Source organism: Manis pentadactyla, chromosome 2 (genome assembly GCF_030020395.1).
Source record: "Manis pentadactyla isolate mManPen7 chromosome 2, mManPen7.hap1, whole genome shotgun sequence".
Classification (NCBI taxonomy): domain Eukaryota; kingdom Metazoa; phylum Chordata; class Mammalia; order Pholidota; family Manidae; genus Manis; species Manis pentadactyla.
Window position 1 is genome coordinate 151059128 of NC_080020.1, and position 21132 is coordinate 151080259.

General features: G+C 47.9%; 1 protein-coding gene across 4 annotated transcripts in view; it reads right to left on the reverse strand.

The window, feature by feature from the left end:
* Window positions 1-4103: 4103 nt before the first annotated feature.
* Window positions 4104-21132, reverse strand: part of NPAS2 (neuronal PAS domain protein 2) — a 153398-nt gene continuing 136369 nt past the window's right edge. For all 4 annotated transcript variants that reach the window (XM_036881405.2, XM_036881404.2, XM_036881403.2 and 1 more), the window contains 7 exons: window positions 20417-20506; window positions 16709-16855; window positions 11963-12160; window positions 10387-10574; window positions 9972-10064; window positions 7353-7524; window positions 4104-5473 (listed from right to left, as the gene is read on the reverse strand). In XM_036881405.2, the coding sequence (XP_036737300.2) occupies window positions 5303-5473; window positions 7353-7524; window positions 9972-10064; window positions 10387-10574; window positions 11963-12160; window positions 16709-16855; window positions 20417-20506 (1059 nt within the window). In that variant the 3' untranslated portion in view covers window positions 4104-5302. The remainder of the gene's footprint in view (window positions 5474-7352; window positions 7525-9971; window positions 10065-10386; window positions 10575-11962; window positions 12161-16708; window positions 16856-20416; window positions 20507-21132) is intronic.

Here is a 21132-nt window from a genome sequence, read left to right on the forward strand (position 1 = left end):
TGGTGGGAAAGGGTGGAGGCGCGGTGCAAGCGGCTCTTACGTACGTGACGCACGCCGCGCGACCCGTGGAAGGCGAGCGGCCTTCGGGGGCGGGGCCCGGTCGGGCCGCAGCTGCGCGCTCCCGCCGTGCGCCCCAGTGTGTAGCGCCGTGCGCTCTGTCTGCTCCCTGCGGCGGAGTTTCCTCCTGCTCCGCGCGTGGGTGGCGCTGGAGGGATTTGTGTGTTTTGTTTAAGTCTTCGGAGGGTGCCAGAACTCAAGCCACCGTTGGATGGGAGCAGGTCGGGAGGAGCAGCCGCTCTTTTGTTTTTCCCAGTCTCCCATTGATTTGGCCACCGTTAACTGAACCTGTGTGCAGCGCCGTGCGGATGAGCAAAATACAGCTCGCTGGCGGGTGCCCACCGTCTCCGGCGACAGGAAGGCTGTAGCAGGGGCTCTGAGATCACGTATGTGAGGCAGGACTTGGCGGGACGCAGGCAGATAGAACTCAAGGCCACAGTAAGAAGTACTCAGGAGGGAACTAGTGTCATGGATCCGCAGTAAACAAAAGCCACATCGTGGACATCTGGAGAATTCAGCCTGAGAAACATGCGAGTCTTCTGATCTCATCTTGGCTGTAGCAACCACTGCCAATTGATCACGCCTGTCCATCTTGTAACAGGGTGAATTCTGCACCTCCCATTTCCTAACTTTAGTTAAAGCAAGATGTAGAGGTGGACAAAGTCTCCCCTTCTGCCGCATCAGAAAAGAAGGGCCTCTCCAGAAACCCCGAGCATCTTTCCACCAGTCATTGGCTGGTGTTGAGCTTCCCTTCTGATCATGGCTGAGAAAGCAAATACCTGCCAAAGACAAATGGGAAAGTCATGATTCCCTTAGCCTAATGATGGTTTTTGTTGTTTTGTTTTGTTTTTTTGGCCTGGCCAACACACATTGCTGTCCCTCACAAAATTAGGGTTCTTTTAACAAGGAAGAAGGGGAGTTGCACTTTGTTTGAACCTAATGACACTTGCTCTACTTTCCTTCTCTCCTCACACTGCCTATTCTCTTCCTTGGGCTCAAGCACCTGAAACTTGCCTCAGGCCTTTCATACCTTAATGACCCTTTGGGATAACTTCTCTGATCCTGGCCCCCTACTCCCACTCTCTGCAGGTATGATCCTGCCCTTTGTAACTGGCTCACAGCATCTAGAGGGGAATTGAGCACTGAGGTGTCCCTGGCCACCATCCATAAGGAGGTCCCAGTATCATCACAGATCAGACGTCTGGTGCCAGCTGACTTGTTTGCATGGAAATGTTATGGAAAACCTGGACTGGATTGCTGATGGAAGAACCAAGCAGCACTCGGAGGTTTTGGAGGGTGGAGGTTTATTTCACACCAGCAGCCTCAGAGCAGAGTAATGTCCAAAGGTCTGAGCCCTGAGCACAAGCAAGGGGAGCAATTTATACTATTTTGCTTCCATATATGTGGCATTTTGGTGTGTACAGCAAGTAGGGTGAAAGAGGAGCCCAGAGGAGTGAGAGAAGGGGAGGGGGCCAAGAGTTTTCTGCTGACCTTGTTGGCCGTGTTAAATATTATCCTTCTCAGAAACATGCAAGTTTAAAGGGAATTGAGTCAAGCTGATGGAATGTGAGTAGAGCCTACTTCTTGTTGCAGCAAACAGACCTCTCTAGTGGAAATCTACAAAACGATCCACTCAGATGTCAATTCTGTGGCTCTAAGTAAATGTTGAGCAGACATATAATTGTTTGGTTTGAAGGACTGAAAATCCCTGGCCTGCCTCAGTTTCTCAGGTTTCTGTCCAGCCCTGCAGGCTCTTCCAGCTTCTCCTTTCATTGCAAGCTTTGGGTCATGCCGGTCAGTTACTGCTGGCCTCCCAGAGACCAGAGCCACTAGGATGAACTTCGTGTGCTTTTTAACTCTCCAGTGCCTGTTAGCTGTGCTTCTTTCTCACCCATGACTGTTTACTTTTTGTGATTATAAAGAGTCCTTAAAGTGAAAGATATGCTTTCCTGTGGGTCAGCAAGGAAGAAGTGGAGAGGTTACATCCCAGTCCTCAACAGCCTCGGGGGGCATCAAACTGTAAGGGGCTGGAGGGTTCTGCCTTGGCAGCTTTGTGCAGGGCTAAGCTCCAGGAAGGTCCAGTAGAACTTACCAAGAGTCCCTGAAAGGTTTTTAAAAGGAAAAGGATGTGGTGGTGAAGAAGGTGCTTAAAGAAAATGTGTCCTGGAGCGTGTGGTTGGACCAGCATCTGGGGGTTTATGGAAGAGGCTGTGTTCCAGCTGAAGTTGGGGGGGGGGCACTTTCACATGCCACAACTGTAAATGAGGGTCCACGGAAAGAGATGGGGATGTTGGGGTGGGAGCAGATGGCTTTAAAGGGAATGAGTCACATGCAGAGTTAAACCCAGAACCTTTCAAGGGTGTATGAAGCCGTAGCCCATTTGAATATACATTTTAAGGCATATATTTAGTGAATGTGCTAAAGGGTTACCTTCCTTCCCCCACAACTGGGTATTGGCTAGTCTGGCAAAAATACTAAGAGAGATTTCCTTTTGTTTCTAATGAGCTTTCTTCCCTGGAAAAATAAAGCTGTTTTGCAAAATTATAAGGCTATATATTTTAGCCATTGAAACAACCATGATATACTTAGAGAAATATGTTGTTTGTATTGCATATGTATGTTGTATGAAGTTCATATATGACTATCCAAAAATCCACATAGGGCATTTCTCTGGAGCATCTAATTTAGTTATTTTTCTAGGTTATTAATGGCTAAAACTTTTAGGCTTCTCATAAAGAGAAATTGAAGCAATTTTGTATCAAACACCCACATTTTATGAGAATAATTTTGGCAGGACTGCAGAATGTCATGGTTTAGACAGATCTACTAGTTGACCAGTTCACCATGTTGCCTGTATAAACAAAAACTTTTATTTAATCAACTTTACTTGCCATTAGACAGAAGGTTCTAAGACTTGGTATATTCCAGAGTTCAGATTTCAGTCACTTCCTCAGAGCCAAGACTCTCTAATTTTCCAAATAGAAAGGTCATGGTTTTCTGGAAATAGGACAGGGTTGCAAAATAGTCTTTTAGTGAGCAGAATTTAATGAATCAAAAACCTAGGGAATAAACTTCTCATGTGGGTTTAAAGAAATACCACACAGTAAGTTTTCTGAGTTTAACCAGATTCTGAAAAAGTATAAGATTGAAGCAAAGCCCAATTAAATTAGTAGCACAGCACACTCCACCCTCCCTTAAAGGATTCCAGCTAGAAAACCCTAGGAAAATATGCTGTTTCCATTAAAAATCTTGTTCTACTTAAAAGTAAGGATTCTGACAGCCAATTAAAATATAAATTGTTACAGAAAAATTGGGTTTACAAGTATTTGAATTTTATAAAACAGTTAAATTATGAAAAAGTTGATCCAGTTTCACATACTTTTTGTTTTAGGAGGGTTCATATCTAGTTCCTTTGAAGAGGAAATGATCATAATGCATACAAAATACTTAGACTTATTTTTCAGGAATACAGCAACTGTGTGAATAATAAAACTCCAAGTCCCCTCACATCAGCATGATGATGCCTCATGGGGAAAGGGGACTGTCTGTAGTTGGCTGAAGCCTGAGAGGCTGCTGCTCTGTCTCCCTCAATCAAGATGACCTGTGTACATGTCTCATGCACAGACACACAAACCCTGTGCATGTCACTGATTTCTCAGTGTTGGAGCCCGGGGAGCTCCAACCCTGGTGAGTTTAATTACAGGTTGTGACTGCTTAGGTGCCGAATGTCCTGGTCGTCTTCCCAGATTACCACCATCTCTAAGGTTGAGATGTTCCAGGAACTTTTGCTGTCCTTTCTACAGTGAACCACTGTTTTTTTGTGGCACAACCTTTAATATAAAGATATGAAACTTGATAGACTGATACACATTGCAGCTCAAAAAGCCTAATGCCATTACCCGGCTTCCTCAGGGCTTGCTTTCATCTTTTCCGCATCTTTGACTATCCTTAGACACATCTTGAAATTAAAAAAGACAAAGTTACCTGATGCAAAGATGTATGCATGCATGTATATAACAAGAGACAGAAACAGCCTCCAGAGAAAATTGTACAAATTTGTTAATTTATTACAAAATGTCCAGTCACAGAAAAACACAAGAAAACTTTTATATTTGGGAAAGGAACTGGTGTCTCGGATATAAAATAATTTACACATAACCCATACAATTTTATTTTATATAGAAATAGGTCATTTTTACAACAGCTGTACAATTCACTACACTTCATCTTATAATTACATAAAATCTTTTCTTTAGAAACATGTCAACATAACAAAACATACAAAAAAAGCAAAGTGCATTCTGAAAAGGAAAATCCAATCCTCAATCTTATCATGAAAGCTATATAGAAAGATGCAGCATTCTCACCCAAAGGGCCAGCTCATGGCGGGGTTTTCTTGGGGACCACGTGCTCCACAGGCCTGTCTCCCACATAGTCCTAGACTTCTCAACAAAATTCTTGAGTATCAGTTCCGGGATTGTGCTTTGCTTTGAGCCTGTCTTTGTAGTTGCAATCAACGAAGTAAACAGGAAACAGTCCAGTGTTTTATTTAGGGGAAAAACATAATGGTGTTGGTTGAAGAGCCTCATTCCATTAGGATGTAGGCCAGCAGGTATGGGTCTGCAGCCTGGTTAATAACCACTGGCTTTGCTATTTGATTGGTGGGCTCATTTTGTTACCGTGGTTTCCAAATGAAGTTACTAGAACTTATTTTTAAAAACGGAGAGTGCCTGCATTACCTCCTCTGTGCAGCTGTGCAAATTATAATGAAAACAAGCATTTAAAAATAATGAACTATCTCTTTCATCTCTCTAAGAGATCCCTGACCCAGTGCTTCTCCAATGCAAAGGAAAGGCGATCCAGAGAGCGCAGTCCAGCTAGCACATGTGGACAGGCCACGGCTGGCTAGTGAACAGCATGCTCTCGGGAGGATGTGGTGAGATGCACCTCGGCTAAAGTGAACTGAGTGACAACACTTCTGTGGGGCACTGGGTTCTGGCCCAGCATGGCTGTAGAGTGTACCCTAGAAGCTCAGAGGCAAGGGAAACCCAGTCAGCATTCCTGTTCCTGATCCTTTTCCACATGCCAGCTGCTGTGCCCCAGACATGGGTACCATCAGGGGTTCTGAAATGTATGCAGTGTGCAGGGAAGCCAAGGGTCAAAGCCCCCTCCCAAGCCCCCGTGGCCACCCCGGGTCATCCATCCATTGGCTAAAGCTGAGTGTGACCCAGCTGGGGTGCTGGCACTACCGGGGTGGCTGCTGGAGGCCTGAGGACTCAGACAGGCTGCTAAGCCTGCGAGGGGGGTGTGGGGGTGTGGGCTGCGGGGGGTAGGCCAGGGTCCCAGGCTGTTGCGGGTAGGTGGAGAGAAGTAGCGAGTCCTGTTGCTCACTGTGCAAAGAGGTTGGCGTCTGCACCTGCGAAATAAAGAGAAAGGGCTCTGGAGGAGGTTGTGCAGTTCAGCTGCACCCCTGGGATGGCCGCGCAGATGGGGGCAGGTGCAGGACTCCAGTTCATGGCTGGGGGTGGGCGCTGGGGCTGGGGCAGCCCCCTGGTGGGAGGGTGGGGACGAAAGGAGGCTGAACTCTGCCAGATGGGAGTGAACCCTGAAGCCAGCGTCCCTGCCAGCACGAGGGATTCCTTCTGGCCCCGTGGGCTTGGGACCAGGCTGTGGGATTGGTTCCCTGAATGTGGGCTGGTGCTCTATATGTGTCCTGTATGTTTTGGAAGTTGGAACCTGAACCCACACATAGATAACCGATAGAGCAGAACCCAAACATGCATGCAGGCTGCATCCTGTGCACGGTGGTCCCTGATTCTGAAAATACTTCTAGGTACTTCCATTCACCAGTGTCTAGCAGGAGGCATCCTACTTTAAAGCTCAGAAACTTCCACAGGTCAAACCCTAACTCTAGAACCTTTCATCTTATCTCCCACTAGTCCCATCCATGAAATCTTCCCCTCGGGTAACCAGGCCACCCGTACTCGAGGCTGCCCAGGCACATCTGCCCCTCCAGTTTTGCTCTGGCTGGGTCTCTTGCTGGAACACTGTCTCTTCACCTTCACTCACACACCTGCACTTTGAGCATTTCCCAAATGTCTAGCTCTGCAGGAGGGGCCCCTGAGTCCTTCCACCAAGGCCTCCTAGCTACAGTGCTGTCACTTGGCATTAACCTAGAGCCTGGCTGCTGTCTGCGACATCCCTTTCCCCACACTGCACCATGAGGGCCCCTGACGGCAGCGAGGAGGCTTAAGTGCTCTTTGTATCCTTAGGTCTGAGACTTGGATGGAACCAGTGCCTGCAAACACCTTCATTGCTATAGCTGAAGAAATCCTGAGAGGCCTCCAACTGCTCCCAGACCATCTCTGCCTTTCTACTTCATCAGTTCCTGTCTGAAGCCACTTCTGTATCTTGCACACTAACAAGATGTGCTAAGGTGAAGTCTTGAGGTGACTCCCATTATACTTGAGGTAAGGGAGATTTGAAAAGTATATATACCACAGATAGTCTGGCATTAAAGTACATTCCAGATCTTCAGGAATGACCCTTTTCCCCTGTACCCCACTGTCCTTGAAATGTCTCACTGCACACTCCTGTGGCTTTGAAGGTGCCCAGCAGGGCAGGTGAAGTGAGGAGAGAGCCATGTCCCGCACTGAATTGGGAGATGGAGGCTGGGAGGGACCCCATAGGGCAGGGGCAGGGTGGGAAGGGGAGCCCCAGGCACACATGGGAGGGGAGGCCAGTGCCCAAGCAGATGCTTCCATCCCACCTGGAACCCCAGCCACTGGCTCTCCCTCTCTCCTTCAGTGAATTAGGCACTGCTGGGAGTAGGGACCTCGTGTGAACGTGCCCCCCACTTTCCTTAAAAGCCCCAACTTCATGCCACATCATATGTGTTAAGGAAGTCTGATGAATCTTTAACTACACATGATTTAATCTTATATTTGTATGAGATGTTATGTATAAACACACGAACCCAGCAGGCATAGTAATTGGTGTCTGATATTTGCTCTAAAAATTATGGACACCCAAATAAAAATTACTTCTTAAAAATGGGTCCTTTTAGCACATAACTGTATGAGGCTTAATAGCTGATTCTAGTTTTCTCATACTATATATACATAAACTTTATAAATTTTAAGCATTATAAACATAAGAATTCAAATGCAAATCTTCTGGGGCTGATCTTGGTACTGAGGATTAGTTTCACCCTAAAAGTGAGGGAGGAAGGGCCTGGCAGGCCTGCTATGGTGCTGCCCTGTTCCCCCAGTCCCCTGGGTGGCCCAGGTGCCCACCTGCAAGAAGTGTGGCTGGTGCTGGGCCTGCGCGGGCTGCAGGGGTGGCTGCTGGGTGGTGGGGAAGCTGGGGTGAAGCACTGCCCGCCCCATAAGCAGGATGGGGGGCGAGGCGCTGCTGCTTGTCGTGTGCACATCTGCATTTTGAAACATGGCCGGGCTCTGTGGGTACCTGTTTGGTCACACATGAGGAGGAGAAAACAGATCTTTCAGAAAGAGATGTTGGTATGACAACAACTGTACGAGCAACAAAAAGAAAAGTAGAGAGATGGGACTTTATCAAAATGAAAACCTTAGGTGCATCAACGGACACATGAAGAGTATTTGCAAATCACAGATCTAGTATGGGACTGATACTCAATATAACAAGAATTCCTATAATTCAACAAAAACAACCCGATTAAAAATTGGGCAAAAGGCTTGAACACACATAAGAAAAGAGAAAGATACAAATGGCCAATAAGGATAAGAAAAGATGCTTAACATCGCTAATCATTAGGGAAATGCAAGTTAAAAAAATAAAAATGAGGTATCACTTCACAGCTATTGTAGTGGCTATTAAGAAAAAAGCCAACAAAGTAACAAGTGTTGGTGAGTAGATGGAGAAATTGGAACCCTTCTGCACTGTTGTTGGGAGTGTAAAATGGTGTGGCCGCAGTTTCTCAAAAAATTAAACAGAATTTTTTTGATCCAGGATTTCTACTTCTGGGTATATGCCCAAAAGAAGTGAAAGTAGGGACTCAAAAAGATATTTGCACACCCATGTACATAGCATTATTATCCGTAATAGGCAAAAAGTAGGAGCAACCCAAGTGTCCACTGATGGAAGAATGGGTAAACAAATTGTGGTACATGCATACCATGGAATATTATTCAGCCTTGAAAAGGAAGGAAATTCTGACACATGCTACAACATGCATGAACTCTGAGGACATTATACTGAATGTAATAAACCCATCATTAAAAAGACAAACACTGTGTGGTTCCATTAGATGAGATACCTAGGGCAGTCAGATGCATAGTGACAGAAAGAATGGGGGTTGCCAGGGCCAGAGGAAGGTGGATGGCAAATTAGTGTGTAATGGCTACAGAGGTTCAGTTCAGAAGATGAAGAAGTTAAGCTGGATGGTGGAAATGGCTGCACAGCAATGTGAATATACTTCATGCCATAGAACTGAACACTTAAAATAGATAAAATGGTACATGGTATGTTACATATATTCTACCACAATTAAAAAAAGCAGGTGTTGATGATAAAGGTCCACTAAGAAAGGACAGGAAAGCCACTGAGGAATGCTGTGGAGAAACATTTGTTAGAAGACCCTATGGAGAAGTCCATTTTGCATTCAGTTTTTAGATATGTTATTTCTCCAGATGGGGTCATTTGTAACAGGTGTTGGGGGTTCCAGACTTCCCCTGAAGAGGCCTGTGTGTTGTGGAAGGCAGGCTCTGCCATGCCCACAAAGAAGGTCACATCTACAGAGCCAGTAAGGGATGTGGGGAAGTCCCTTGGGTTGACTGAAAATGGCACTTAATAGTTCCCAGAGGAAAAAATTTCCTCTTTTCCTACTTCACTGCATTTAAGCAACTCTGAAAATTGATGTTAACAGGATTCTTTGTTTCCACTTACTTGGTTCACTTAGAAGAGGCAAAATCCCAACCCCAGCCCCCCTGACCCAGCTGAAAGCCACATCAGAGAATGTAAGGGCAGCTTCCCAGATGCGCATTCCCGTCTCACCATCAGCGGGTTTGTGCGGGGATGAAAAGAAATAATGCAGGCCTCAGAAATGCCCAGTAACCACGGCTGTTGCTATGACTACCGGCTGAAGGGGGACTCAGGGGGAATGTCTTCCAGCAGAGGGTCCCGGGGGTGGCTGTGAGGCCTCGGAATGAGGGCTCACCAGGTCGAATGAGCAAACACTGCCCCGGTGAACTTCTGACACAAATTAAACCACAGTTTATACGAAAAAGACATCTGTGACATAGCTGTTTCTGCTTCATTTCCAAGGGCTAGAAGTAATTTTTCCAGTAGCTTTTCAAGAATTTGTTCCTATGTCTCTAGTAACCTTTGTCCCTAGTAATTAAACAGCTGAGCAAAGCTGCTTGCAGTCCTGAGGGGTCTCAAGTGAGAGCTGGGGGACAGGAGAGAGGGAAGGCTGTGTGTCTGAGTGGGAAGGGAGGGCCCCCACCCGCAGGGTTTCCCAGTCCTGTGGCATGGGGCCCGAACCACACCGCAGGTGAGCTAGAGCTGGCCTGTGGGATTCCCCAGCACCTCGGTCAGCTGGAGCTGGGGATGGGCCCTCGGAAGGGGTATGAGGCTCTGTTTTCCTGGGATATTACTGAGGGTGAAAGCATTTAGATCTGCAAAGATGTCCAAAGATGATGACAAAGTGGGGACATATTTGAGTGTCATTGAGGTCCTGTACTAAGTGTGGCATGCTGACACAAAGTTTTGTCTTCTGAAATGGGAAGTGGTGGAAGAAAAGCTAAAGGGAGGAGTCTTTTCAGATGGGGTGGGCACACTCTGACCCGCCTGTTGTGCGAGACTCACAAGGAAAACTGCTGCCTGAGACCACCCAGTGCAGTTCCCATCTTCTGCTGCCACCTGGGGCCACCTACTTGATTTGCCGTCCGGTCCTGCCGGCCTCGGAGGGCTGCCTCGCATCACAGGACCCAGGCATCATTGGCTGGATGGGCTGGCTCAGCAGGAGCCTTTGAGCAGAGGAAGAGAGAAATGGGAAACTGTGATCAGCATCCAGACTGTAGACCTGCTGGCTGCTGACTGCACCCGTGCAGCCCAGCTGGGCCCTTTCTGGCTGACCCAAACCCCCTGTGCCTGCTCTGTTCTTTGAGCACAGAGAATGCAGTGGGTCACTTCCTCTGGCCATCCAGACCCCTGCCCTCTTCTGTGTCATTAGCTGAGATCAGCTGCAGGAGCTCTAGAATCTGTCTGAACTTGGCATTGGTCTACAGTGGAAATAAATATTGTCAAACTTGGCCTCAGTTATCTTGCAAACAAGGACAGGCTCTGTACCTGAGCTGCCGATCGTGGCTGAAATCCGGGCTGGGCTGGCACAGGCTGGTGTCCGGGTTGGCAGATGCAAGCGTGGCCAGGCTGAGGGCTGGTGGGAGCGTGGTGGCAGCGCTGAACTGGGGTGCCAGGCTGCTAGTCAAGGGACCACTTCCTGGCATCATCTGCACGTTTCTCATCGGCTTTGGGCCCTGGAGCAACCATTTAAATGAGAGGGGCCATCTCTCCAGGGACCCTGCCAGAAACTCTCCTACCCATGCGGGCCTCTCTTCTAACTTTGCACTCATGACTATTTCTTGAATCATTCTGATCTTGTGACCATCTTCCCCACTGGACTGATAGCACCACAAGGGTTCTTTAAATTTGCTGGGTCTAGGACAGTGCCAGGCTTTCAGCGGGCAAGGGACAAATGTGCGTTCAACAAATGGATGCAGCTACCTTCCACACCAATTCCACTCCAGACATGTGAACCTCCTTGCTGTTTCTCCAACTGCCCAGGCCAACCCATGCCTCAGGGCCTTTGCACTGACTGAGCCCTCTATGCAGAATGCTCTTCCCCCTGATGCTGATATGGTTCATTCTCTCACCCCCTCAAGGTTTTTGATCAATTACTGTATTCTCAGTGAGGCCTTCTTTGGCCCCCTGTTTAACACTCTGGCCCATCTCACCTTCCCTGTTCCTACACTGTCGTGCTGTGATGTCTACTTGTCTCTCTCCCTACTTGGATTGGATATTCCTTTTTTCTCCTTTGTTTGCTGCTGTCCCTCAGTGCTTAGAACTCAGTGCCTGGGACGCAGTGAGTGCTCAATAAATACTCCCTTATATGTGTACTCCTCCACATTCTATTGTTCATTATCTGTTCATGTACCCAGAGTTCCTGCTACACTGGATTGCATTGGGGTCAGGGACACCTCCTAGTCACCCTGTCCCCTGTGGGTTGGTGAGTGGTAGGAACTCAGCAGATAGGTACCGAATCCGTGATTATGTATGTGAATATGAGATGCTGGGTTCTGCCTCCCGATCTGTGATCTTCCAGAAGCAGGGGCTCAGGGCTTAATTCCATTAGATTCCAGTGCCATTTATGGACAAAGGACTGTCAGAGTACAAGGTCACTGGTGGCTTGTGGTAAGTGGTAATGTCTGTGGGAAAGGTAGGGAATCTGGGGCCTGGGAAGGGCCCCAGGGAAAGGGACACTTAACAGAAATGGATAGCCTGTGTCCTCACTAAAGCCAGGAGCAGATGATACCTGAGGACATATGTCAGGGACATGTGGCTGTCAGGATGAGGCTGCAATGTCCATATTCACCTCAAAGCCAGCTCAGGATCAAAGCCGAGTTCCAGCTGTGTGACACCTTTCAGGGATCTTACTATAGTACTGAGACACAGGGGGACACCTGTGCAACCTGGGGGGCTTCAAAGTGGCTTAGAGGAAAGGAGAGACCCCCCCCCCTGCGCACTCTAACTGAGCCCTGGTCACAGGGAACCACTCCACGGGCTTTTAGTTTATGAAGTCTGCAGGAGGCCCAGGTACCCTGGGCCACCCTGTGGCAAGGACCAAGTGTAGAGGCACCACATTTACCTGGGAGGATATCACACTTGAGTCTCTGAGCAGATGCTGGTTAGCCACTGGGGCAGAGGCCATCTGCCCTTGCAGTTGAGGGCTGGCCCCGAGCTGGGGCTGGGAGCTGGGCGCCGGCCTCTGCGGGAGCTGCTGCTGAGCCTCGGGCCGTGGGGTGCTGCGGAAGCTCAAGCATGCGGCTGGTGGCTGCAAGAACATCTGGAAGTTAAAGAACAGGAGCACCTTTATGGTGGGGCCACAGGGCTGCCCAGCCTGCCCCTCTGTGTGCTCCCGGCCCACGGAAGAGGTCTGCTTTCTTTGCTCTCTCTGTCCTGCCTGGGAGAGTCCATCTGCTCGGCATGGAGACACTGAGTGCTATGATGCCACAAGCAGCGTGCAGGGCCCTGAGATGGAGCAGGGGATCAGATACACCAACCCTGCCTTCAAGAAGGTTACAGACTAGTGATGGAGGGCTAACAGTGCAAAAAACACTTAGCCCCAGTTCTATCGGTAATTTGTATAAAGTCTATCACTTATTAGAAGGGAGGACTATCTTGTGGATGCAATGAACTGCAGAGGGTTGGCTAACCTGTGGCATGGGCCGGCTCAACCTGGCAGTAGGGCCAGGCCCCATGCCTGGCCTTGAATCTCGGCCCAGTGACCAGGGTCTGTACCCACATGGCGGTTGCACACCTTCACCCCAGTGCTCCCGGCGGAGATGGAAACCTGATCCCTTTATCTAGGTGACTCTGCATTCCCATGAATGCACACCAGGCCCAAGAACTTTAGACTTACGTTTATGAGTAAGTTTTATAATCATTATGGTAATCTCTATGCATTTTATCTAAGATGTTGCAGACACTCAAAAGCCTGGTATATAGTAGCCTGGTAATTTTAATTTGAAAGGTTTAAGAGAATTTGATCAAGTTTATCAAGAGTGTTTAAATGTTTGTGAGAACCTTGATCTATCTCATTTGTAAGGTTGGTGTATTCAATTTAAAAGAATTGCTTAAGTGCTTAGATTTTACTTCTTAGGTTAAATCTGCCTTGTTAGGCATGTGGAATGTTTGAAAGATTGATATATTAAATTTGTAAATTAATGGCTTTAGTAGATGATGTTGATTATTTATAACTTGTTACATTTACAAACTAATTGAACATAAATAAAAACAGTTAAAAGCACTATTTTATAGACCAAATTAGATTTGTAAATGAAATATAATCTGTAAATTGACACTAAAGGCTTAAGAAATACAACTTTAATAATTTTAACAGTAAGTTAAACCCCAAGACTATAACTAGTTCTTTTAGCAAAAGCTCATCTTGGGCATTACAAACTGGTATTATCTAGATACCAGTTTCTTGACAAGCAGTGTTTAGGCCACTTTCAGCCTTCAGTGTTGAGTCTCTCAGTAGGAAGGCTCTCTTCCTCCCAGGGCCTGGAGTTATAATCTCAATTCCTGTCCTCAGGAATTTTAACCGCAGTTCCTGTTAGGGTTTTGGAAAGGCAGGTGTGAGACCACAGCAGGCAGCACGTGGAGGAGCACCTAGAGATGGGTGAGTTCAGGTGCCTGCTGCGCAGGTGGGGCTGAGCCGTCTCCCAGAGGCCCAGGGTGGGCAGGGGGCTGATCTGGACTAGGTGCCCACCTGCTACCCTCTCCACCCAACCTCTTGATCTCCTGCCTTTCCAGTCAGCCCCACCCCCACCAGAGAAGCCTGAAGTTTTGAATGAGGGCTCTTTGTCACTTTAGAAATTAAGAATTTTCTGGGTCTCCCTCATCTCTGATTCATTACTGTTCAGTAGAGATTCAGTTTGAGGTTTAGTACTTTATGCAGTCCCAGCTACCTGTTACAATATGGATTGTTTATAGCATATATGGTAACCTACACTTCATCACTTCAGCAAAAACCCAGTACTCAAACTAAATAATATTTTTTTCCTGGTAGGATTTGATTTACTTTCTAGTCAGAGTTCAAATAAGTACAATCTTTATTTATGGCAGGCAGTATAATCTATCTTAAATCAGACATACTTTATTTCAAATTACAACCCCACCATATGCAAGTGGTATGACCTTGGGCAATTTTCACAACTTTCAAAGCCTTAATTTCATCATTAACAAAGCAGTGACATTAATGGCACATACCTCATAAAGGAATAAATGAGATTTTATGCTGAGACACAGTAAATGTTAGGTAATAATGATAATATTTAACATGAAAAAAGGAGCTACTTTTTCCTTTGCCTGTTTGGCATATAAAAACCATCTGAGAATGAATGAATGGAGTAAATAAGTGAACAAATAAGGCTTTTGGTCAAAGAAGGGCAAACTGTTTCTGCTTGTGTTATGTCAGAGCGGGCTTTGCCTGCTACAGCGTCCCATTGGTGCGTGCTCTCTGGGGGCAAAACCCTGTCCTGGTTATCTCTGTATCCCCACAGTGCCTAACCAAGGGCCTGGTGCATAACGGGTCTCGGATGGACGGACCGACGGACGGATGGATGGAAGGGTGGGTGAAAGGATGGTCGGATGGATGAAAAAACCAGTCCAGAACCCATCATTTGCTATTGCTACAGGTGTCCTTCCAGGCATGACTTTGAGTAGCCAGCAGAGGGCGCACATGCCCTTAAAAAGAGAGCAAGAGGCAGCCTTCCCTGGACTGCAGGGGGTGACAGAGCCTTGCCGCAGAACAGCAGCCCCGAAGCAGTGTCCACGACTCCACCTAAGTGCACACACCGACACCTCAGAGGACTCTGCTTATAGCCCACTCTTTTTAAAAAAGTCCACTGATGTCACATAAAGGACTTTGTGCGGGACAATCCTGCTTTGCTGCTGTGTACAGCCATGCCTCTGTTTTATTGACAACAAAGTAGAATTTTATGACTTGAGAAGATGATTTCTTAAAAGAGCTCTGGCCAATTTTATAGGAAGCACGAGAAAAAGAATTCCCTATTTCAAATGGCAAAGGTTATCAGAGGAAAATAATACTTCTAATTTTCAAGAACCAACCAATCCTATGCTCACGTGGTTTTTTCATTATTATAATCTGCTTATGTTTACAAATACTTAGTATTACAGGACATTTCAGAAATAAGCAAAATAGAGATAATGTATAATGAACCCCCCTGCATCACCATGAGGCTTCAACAATTATCCATGTTCTGCCATATTCTCATTTAACCTATCTACCCACTTTTTTGGGGGAGGGGTGCAGTAATTTTTACTTGCTTATTCTTTAGGCTTGAATCACATAGCTTTTTTTTAAAAAAACAACTATCACATTTTGGCTAAACATTTTGGGGCATATTTCTTTAAATCTTCAAACTTGCAAAAATACAAGGCAGCAGGCATGAGAAAATATTCTCTGGTTTGACTATCTGTGGATTTCCACGTTCTTTGGAAAATTCCACTGCAATGATAAGGTCATGGGGATGAAAAGAGGGAAGGAACACATTGCACGGCTTGATTTCCATGCCATCCCTTACAAAACCCAGTGTTCCTTGGCATATATACTTTGGAGGCTAACAAAATGCACTGGTCATGGGGAAGAAGAAAAATTCTTCAGAAGGAGGAGTGAAAGAGAGAACCGTGTCTCCTGTTATTTTAGAATTCAGCTTTCATATTGAAAAGGCAGGAGATAGCAAAGTCCAGGCTCTGAGGAGGATGTTCATATGCCTACCTTGCTTTTAGCAGTTTCTGGCTCAATTTCTTCCCTTCCTGTTAGTGTAAAGATTCCATTCAAGTAATTGGAGTCAGGCAAGTTCTCCCAACTGGGCCCTGGGTCAGCAGGAAAATGGTACAGCTGGGAAAGAAGTGAAAGGGCCCTGGCCACCTTCCACCACGGCAGGCGGCTCCCTTGGCAGTCAGTTTCAGGGGTGTCGCTGAAGACCGTGGGGGAGTGGCGGACTCTGGGTGTGGCCCAGCCTGTCTCTGCAAAGCCCGCGGGCCACATGCTTGCACAATGCCTTGGGAGGGCGCTGGCGTGTCGCTGCTGGGCTCTGTCCTGAGTGGGCAGCCACCTCTGGGCCAGGAGCAAGCAGGAGCACCTACGTGGAGCCCAGGGAGGCAGGCTGGCCAGCTGGCCTCTCCTGCTGCCCCCACCTCCGCCTGGCGGAGTGTTCAGCTCAAGGTGCACAGAGCCTGCACGCAGTGCTGTCAAGGCCTGGGGACCAGGATGCCCTGTGCAGGGGCCTGTGTGGACAAGAAGGTGGGGGAGCACCAGGCTCAGTGCTCCAGTCTTTTCCCCAGGGGTCTAGGGGTCTCTCCTGCTTCCTTCCCTCACCTAAGAGGGGTGTGTATGCTTCCAGCTCTCAGTGCAGCCCCAAGGTTAGCTAGGGACATGCCCAGCTAAAGGCTGGGCCCACAGAATGGGCTGTGCAAGAAAAATAGTCCTGGCTGGACTAATATAAGTGAAACTTGGTAAAAATAACTTATCTTCAAAATAGATTCAATATATAAGGTTTTTCCTCTAAAAAGACTCTCTCAAGAGGATTCAAAGAAGTGGTTATCTGGGGGGTGGGGAGGGGTGGTCCACAGTCAGAAGCTGCTGCTGTCAGAGAATGCAGAACCACCCAGCTGGCCTGCCACAAATGGGGGCCAAGAAGTGCCAGGGTGTGACCTCCAGTCCCCAGCTCCTGGAGTTTCAGCATGCCAGTCAGCTGGGCTCAGTAAGGCAGTAGGGAGGGAGTCTTGCCTGCCTCCAGGGGTACACCCCAGAGTGGCAGGGAGGGCAGAGGCCGTGCGGCCCCCTAGCTGGGAGGGGCACTACCTGGATGTTGGAGTCCTGGACCAGGCAGAGCTGCTCCTGGATCTTGTGCAGTTCTTCCTGCTGCCACCGGATGTTGGCTTGCAGCATCCGCGTCCTCTGCTCCAGCTGGTCTTTGATAGTCTGGAACATGCTGAACTGTGCTGAAAACTTGAGGTGGGGTCAAAACACAACCAGATGAGTTATTCCAGCCTTGCCAACAGATGTTGCTGCTCTTCTGAGCAGCCTGACCACTTTCATTCTGGTCCCCATCCATCCTTTCCAGCATCCCTAGTGAGTGACCCACGGCTGGGGAGGCAGGCAAGGTGTTCCTCCCAGGAGTCCCCATGTGGGCTCTTCTCTGGCCATTGGAACCTGCAGGTCTCATTTACTGCCCTGTAGTCTGGGAGGGCCACAGAATCGGGACATGATTTTGTAAGCAGTGCTTATAAATGACAGACAAAGGGTTTTGGAGATGAATGTCAAAAGCAGGGCATTGGGAGCCCTACCTCCCTTTTTGCTTATCTAGGTCTTGATACTCTGCAAGAGACAGCTTCACAGGCAATTTGGGTCCTAAAATTATCCTAAACCTGATCTTGGCAAGGAGGGTTCTTCTGTAACCATTCACGAATGAACTTGGATCTGATGGTACATTTCACGGGGCTCTGCTCTCCAAACCAGCCTGGGTACCTCTCGCTCATGTTCCCCAGGCTCAGTTACTGCTATGCACTTCTTGGAACTCTGTGCAAAAAAGAACTAGAGAGAAGAGCAGCAATACAATCACCTGCATTTGCCTCGAGGGCTATACTAGCAGAGGGTGACTTTGCAGGACAGACATTGATATCTTCCCTCTGATTCTTAATCCCTTTCTGGAACAGAGGTTGGCTGTAAGGAGCTTTTACAGGTGATCTCTGCCCCATGTCACCTGTCTACCTCAACACAAGGTACTTTCCTCCCACGGAATGTGTGCCGAACGGAAGATCATAAGATAGGAGGTGAGGCTGCCCAGCTCTGGGCTTTGTGGGGCTCCCCATGACTTGTCTCTTGAGGAAAACGAGTTCACTGAAACTTCTGCTCTTTTCTTTCTTCACCTTCTTTTATGACTCAGCTTCCATTCCCTCAGTTTGAAGCCCAACATTCTCTCTAGTCTGTTTCTTGCCTGTTGTCTTTTGCAAACACCTCCAGAGACTGTGTCTTTTCCTCTGCCCTGTGACCCCTCATAGACGGAGAAGCAAGGAGACCAGATGAGTTTAGAATACAGAGGGAATAACTGACTACAATTTTTGGAGCAGCAAAATAATAATAAAAAGAACCAATAATGGCAAAAAGAATAACAATGGTAGGGATCCACACGTGCCAGTCATTGCTTCAGCCCAGCAGAGGCAACACTGATTCTCTACAACACACCATGCCCTGCATGCAGAGAGGCTGTGACTCACTGGAGGTGGTACACCAGACGGTGACAGGGCCAAAAGGAGAGGCCAGAGTCTCAGGGGCTGCGTGAGGCCAAGAGATTTTACCAGCAGCACTGCCCCTGCCCCCCAATTCCACCTCGATCAGAGCAGTTTTGCCATCATGAAAAGCTTTCATTTAAAAGGAAAACGCTGCCGCTGAACACGAGTTTAAAAATACCTGCGCTTTACCAGACTGTACCATAGAAATCTCAATCAGAATGTAACTGATCAAAGCACTCAACTGCGATTTTGAAAGAGACTTCAATTGAGAAAGAAAACAAGCTCTATCAGGTAATGAATTTTAAAAAAAAAACCTTAAATAGCTTCTGTGGTGGGTTCTACAAAGTTGGGAAGCACCCAGGGCTGTGCCTTCCGTGCCCAGTGGAGAGGGTGCTCTGCTTGCCCACCTGGCCCCAAAGGGAAGCAGTGGGGCCAGGCAGGTGGCAAGGGGCCAGCACCACACTTAGCTAAGTGTCAGTATGTCTACAGTTGCCCTTATTTCCTCAAGGCATTCCAGGACACCCCAGCGTTAGTTTCCTGTTATATTCTTGGTCGTGGCCTTTTTGAAAAAGAGACGTTTACTTAGAGACATTTTAGAAACAAAGCATGAAGCAAGACCACCTGTTATCCAAATTCTCCGATTGGGGAGCTTATTTTCCCCCCTTTCCCTGAGAGGGCGCTGCAGTGCTAAGACCAGTGAGTGGAGCGGAAATTGTAGAATCTCATTGTTCCACAGGGAGAAGTTTGAGGAGCTGACTCCAAAGTTCAGCATTTTGCAAGAATGTCTTCAAGAATTTAGTTGTTACAAAGTATAATGTGCCTAGCAGACAAAGAACTGTTTCTGTTAATTAAAATGAGATTCAGTAAATGAAAACTAAGGATTTCAAAGGCCCTAATCACACCAGTATGTATTATAAAACAAAGAAATTCTTACTCTGCAAGACCCAGAAAGTAAAGGAATTCTCATTTTATGTGCCTTTGGGTTGAAAAAAGTTACTGATTTCTTAACAAATGTGCCTTAGAAATTTGAGGAGAAAAGAAAATCCTTTTTTCTTACAGAGGACGAATGTAGATGAATTAGCTGACTCTGTGTGAGTAGCTTTTACATTCTTACTCAAGCCCACCTCTAGTAAGAAGTATGTGCCAGCCGTGTCTTTCTTCTTACAGGAAAATGTTGGACTTTTCCTGACATAAGCTGTTCATGGGACATATGTTCTGAGAATGTTCATCAGTGAGGACAGGGTTGCACCAAGACAGAAGTCCAGACTTTGCCAAGAGTGTGACCAGTGCCACACGCTGGTGGATCACCACTGGGAATCCCACTGGGGCCCGAGTGTGGGGCAAAGCTGACCATCCTATAAAGAACTGAAGTGAGAGCTCTGGCCTCTGTGGAGTATATGCCAATCAGCTCAACCGCCCTCTGACCATAGATGGCATGACCGCGATTTCATCCAGCCTCTCACCAGAACTTGAGGATGTCAGACACTTAAAAAACTCAGAGCTCAAGCATATACCCAGGTCCCTCCTCCCTGCTAGGCCCCCACCTCTCCACCTGGCAACCTTCTACCCAACCTTCCAAGCCCAGTTCAGGGGTCACCTCCTCCAGGAAGTCACACTGGATTTCCCAAGGCAGAATATTTCCTTACTGGTTCTATAAAAATACACACTCTGACACGGTGGCGTCTCTGTTTACATACCCATCTCTCACTCGAGCTCTGCATACCAGGGCTGTGGCTGTGGCACCTGCATCTTTGCATGCCACTCACACCCGCTCACTCATTGACCCAAATACCAGCTAACTCAGTATTGCTGAAACAAGGAATTACTCAGCAAAGCTGGGGTCCATTTTTTTTTTTAAAGAAATGTGGTATTTATAGCATTAGATTGACAGTATTTAGATCCTTGCAGTCTTCCTATGACATTTGGCCTAATCCAGACCTTTCCTAAAATATCATGGCCAATTTGGAGTTATAGGAAATGCAAGGAACACAGAAAAGCAGCAGAGAGAACAAAGATTGTTCTAAGGGCTGAGAAGCAGAGTCTGGAGCAAAGCAATGGGAGGAGGTGTCCGGAGAAGATAAGGATGGGGGAGAGGACAGGCGGGCGTGAAGTTCATAGCTCGGCCCGCTCACCTGCATGTCGGGAGAAACATCCCTTGTTGGGGCCTTTGGGTTGGTACCCACACATCAGCACCAGTACCCCCGAGGTTCAGGACACCATGCTTTATGTGGTGGGTGAGTGCGGCCACTGGGTTCCCCTTTCTGTATCCCAGACTCACCTGTGTCATGGGGGCAGGTGGGCTCTGCAAGATGGTCTGAGGCAGCAGCTGCTGGGCAAGGTCACAGGACGTCGAGGCAGGCAGGGGGGCCTGGGCAGGGAGAGTGGCTTGGTTAACATACATGGAGGTATGGGGGCACTGCCCCTCAGTCAGCAGGGCTCTCCAGCGTGAGAGAGGCTGGTCTGCACTAGAGTGAAGAGCTCACTTCCAGAAGGCATATGTTTCCCCGGAAAAGATGGGCAGCCGGCTGCACCGCTCACACAGGGCACGGAGTCAGAGCCGGCCCTCGCCTGGTGAAGGTGTTGGCTGCCCTGAGCAAAGTGTTGGAACCACTCAGCATCCCTGCTGCCTTCCGGCCATGGTGTGCCCGGCAAGGCGCCGCCCCCTGCCAGAGATTGGCGGCTCTGCTCCACTTGCCCTCCCTGCCTCCTGTCCTAGGCCCCATTCTCGGTAGGCCTGGTTGCTCTTCTCCCAGACTCATAAATTCTGAGTGGTGCTATGGACAGCATGAGTGGAGCTGTACTACTAACCCATGTCGGCTTTGTGTGTGGTCCTTACCCTTTCTGCCCAACACTAACACAGATGGACAGACATGCCAGGCACGTCTGTGGCCATCAACTCATGCAAGCAGTGAACACCGGTGCCATTTTGCCAGACTCTGCCTGGACTCTGTTAGAGAGATTCCTGGGAAGCCAGCCGAGTCACAGACTTTGCTC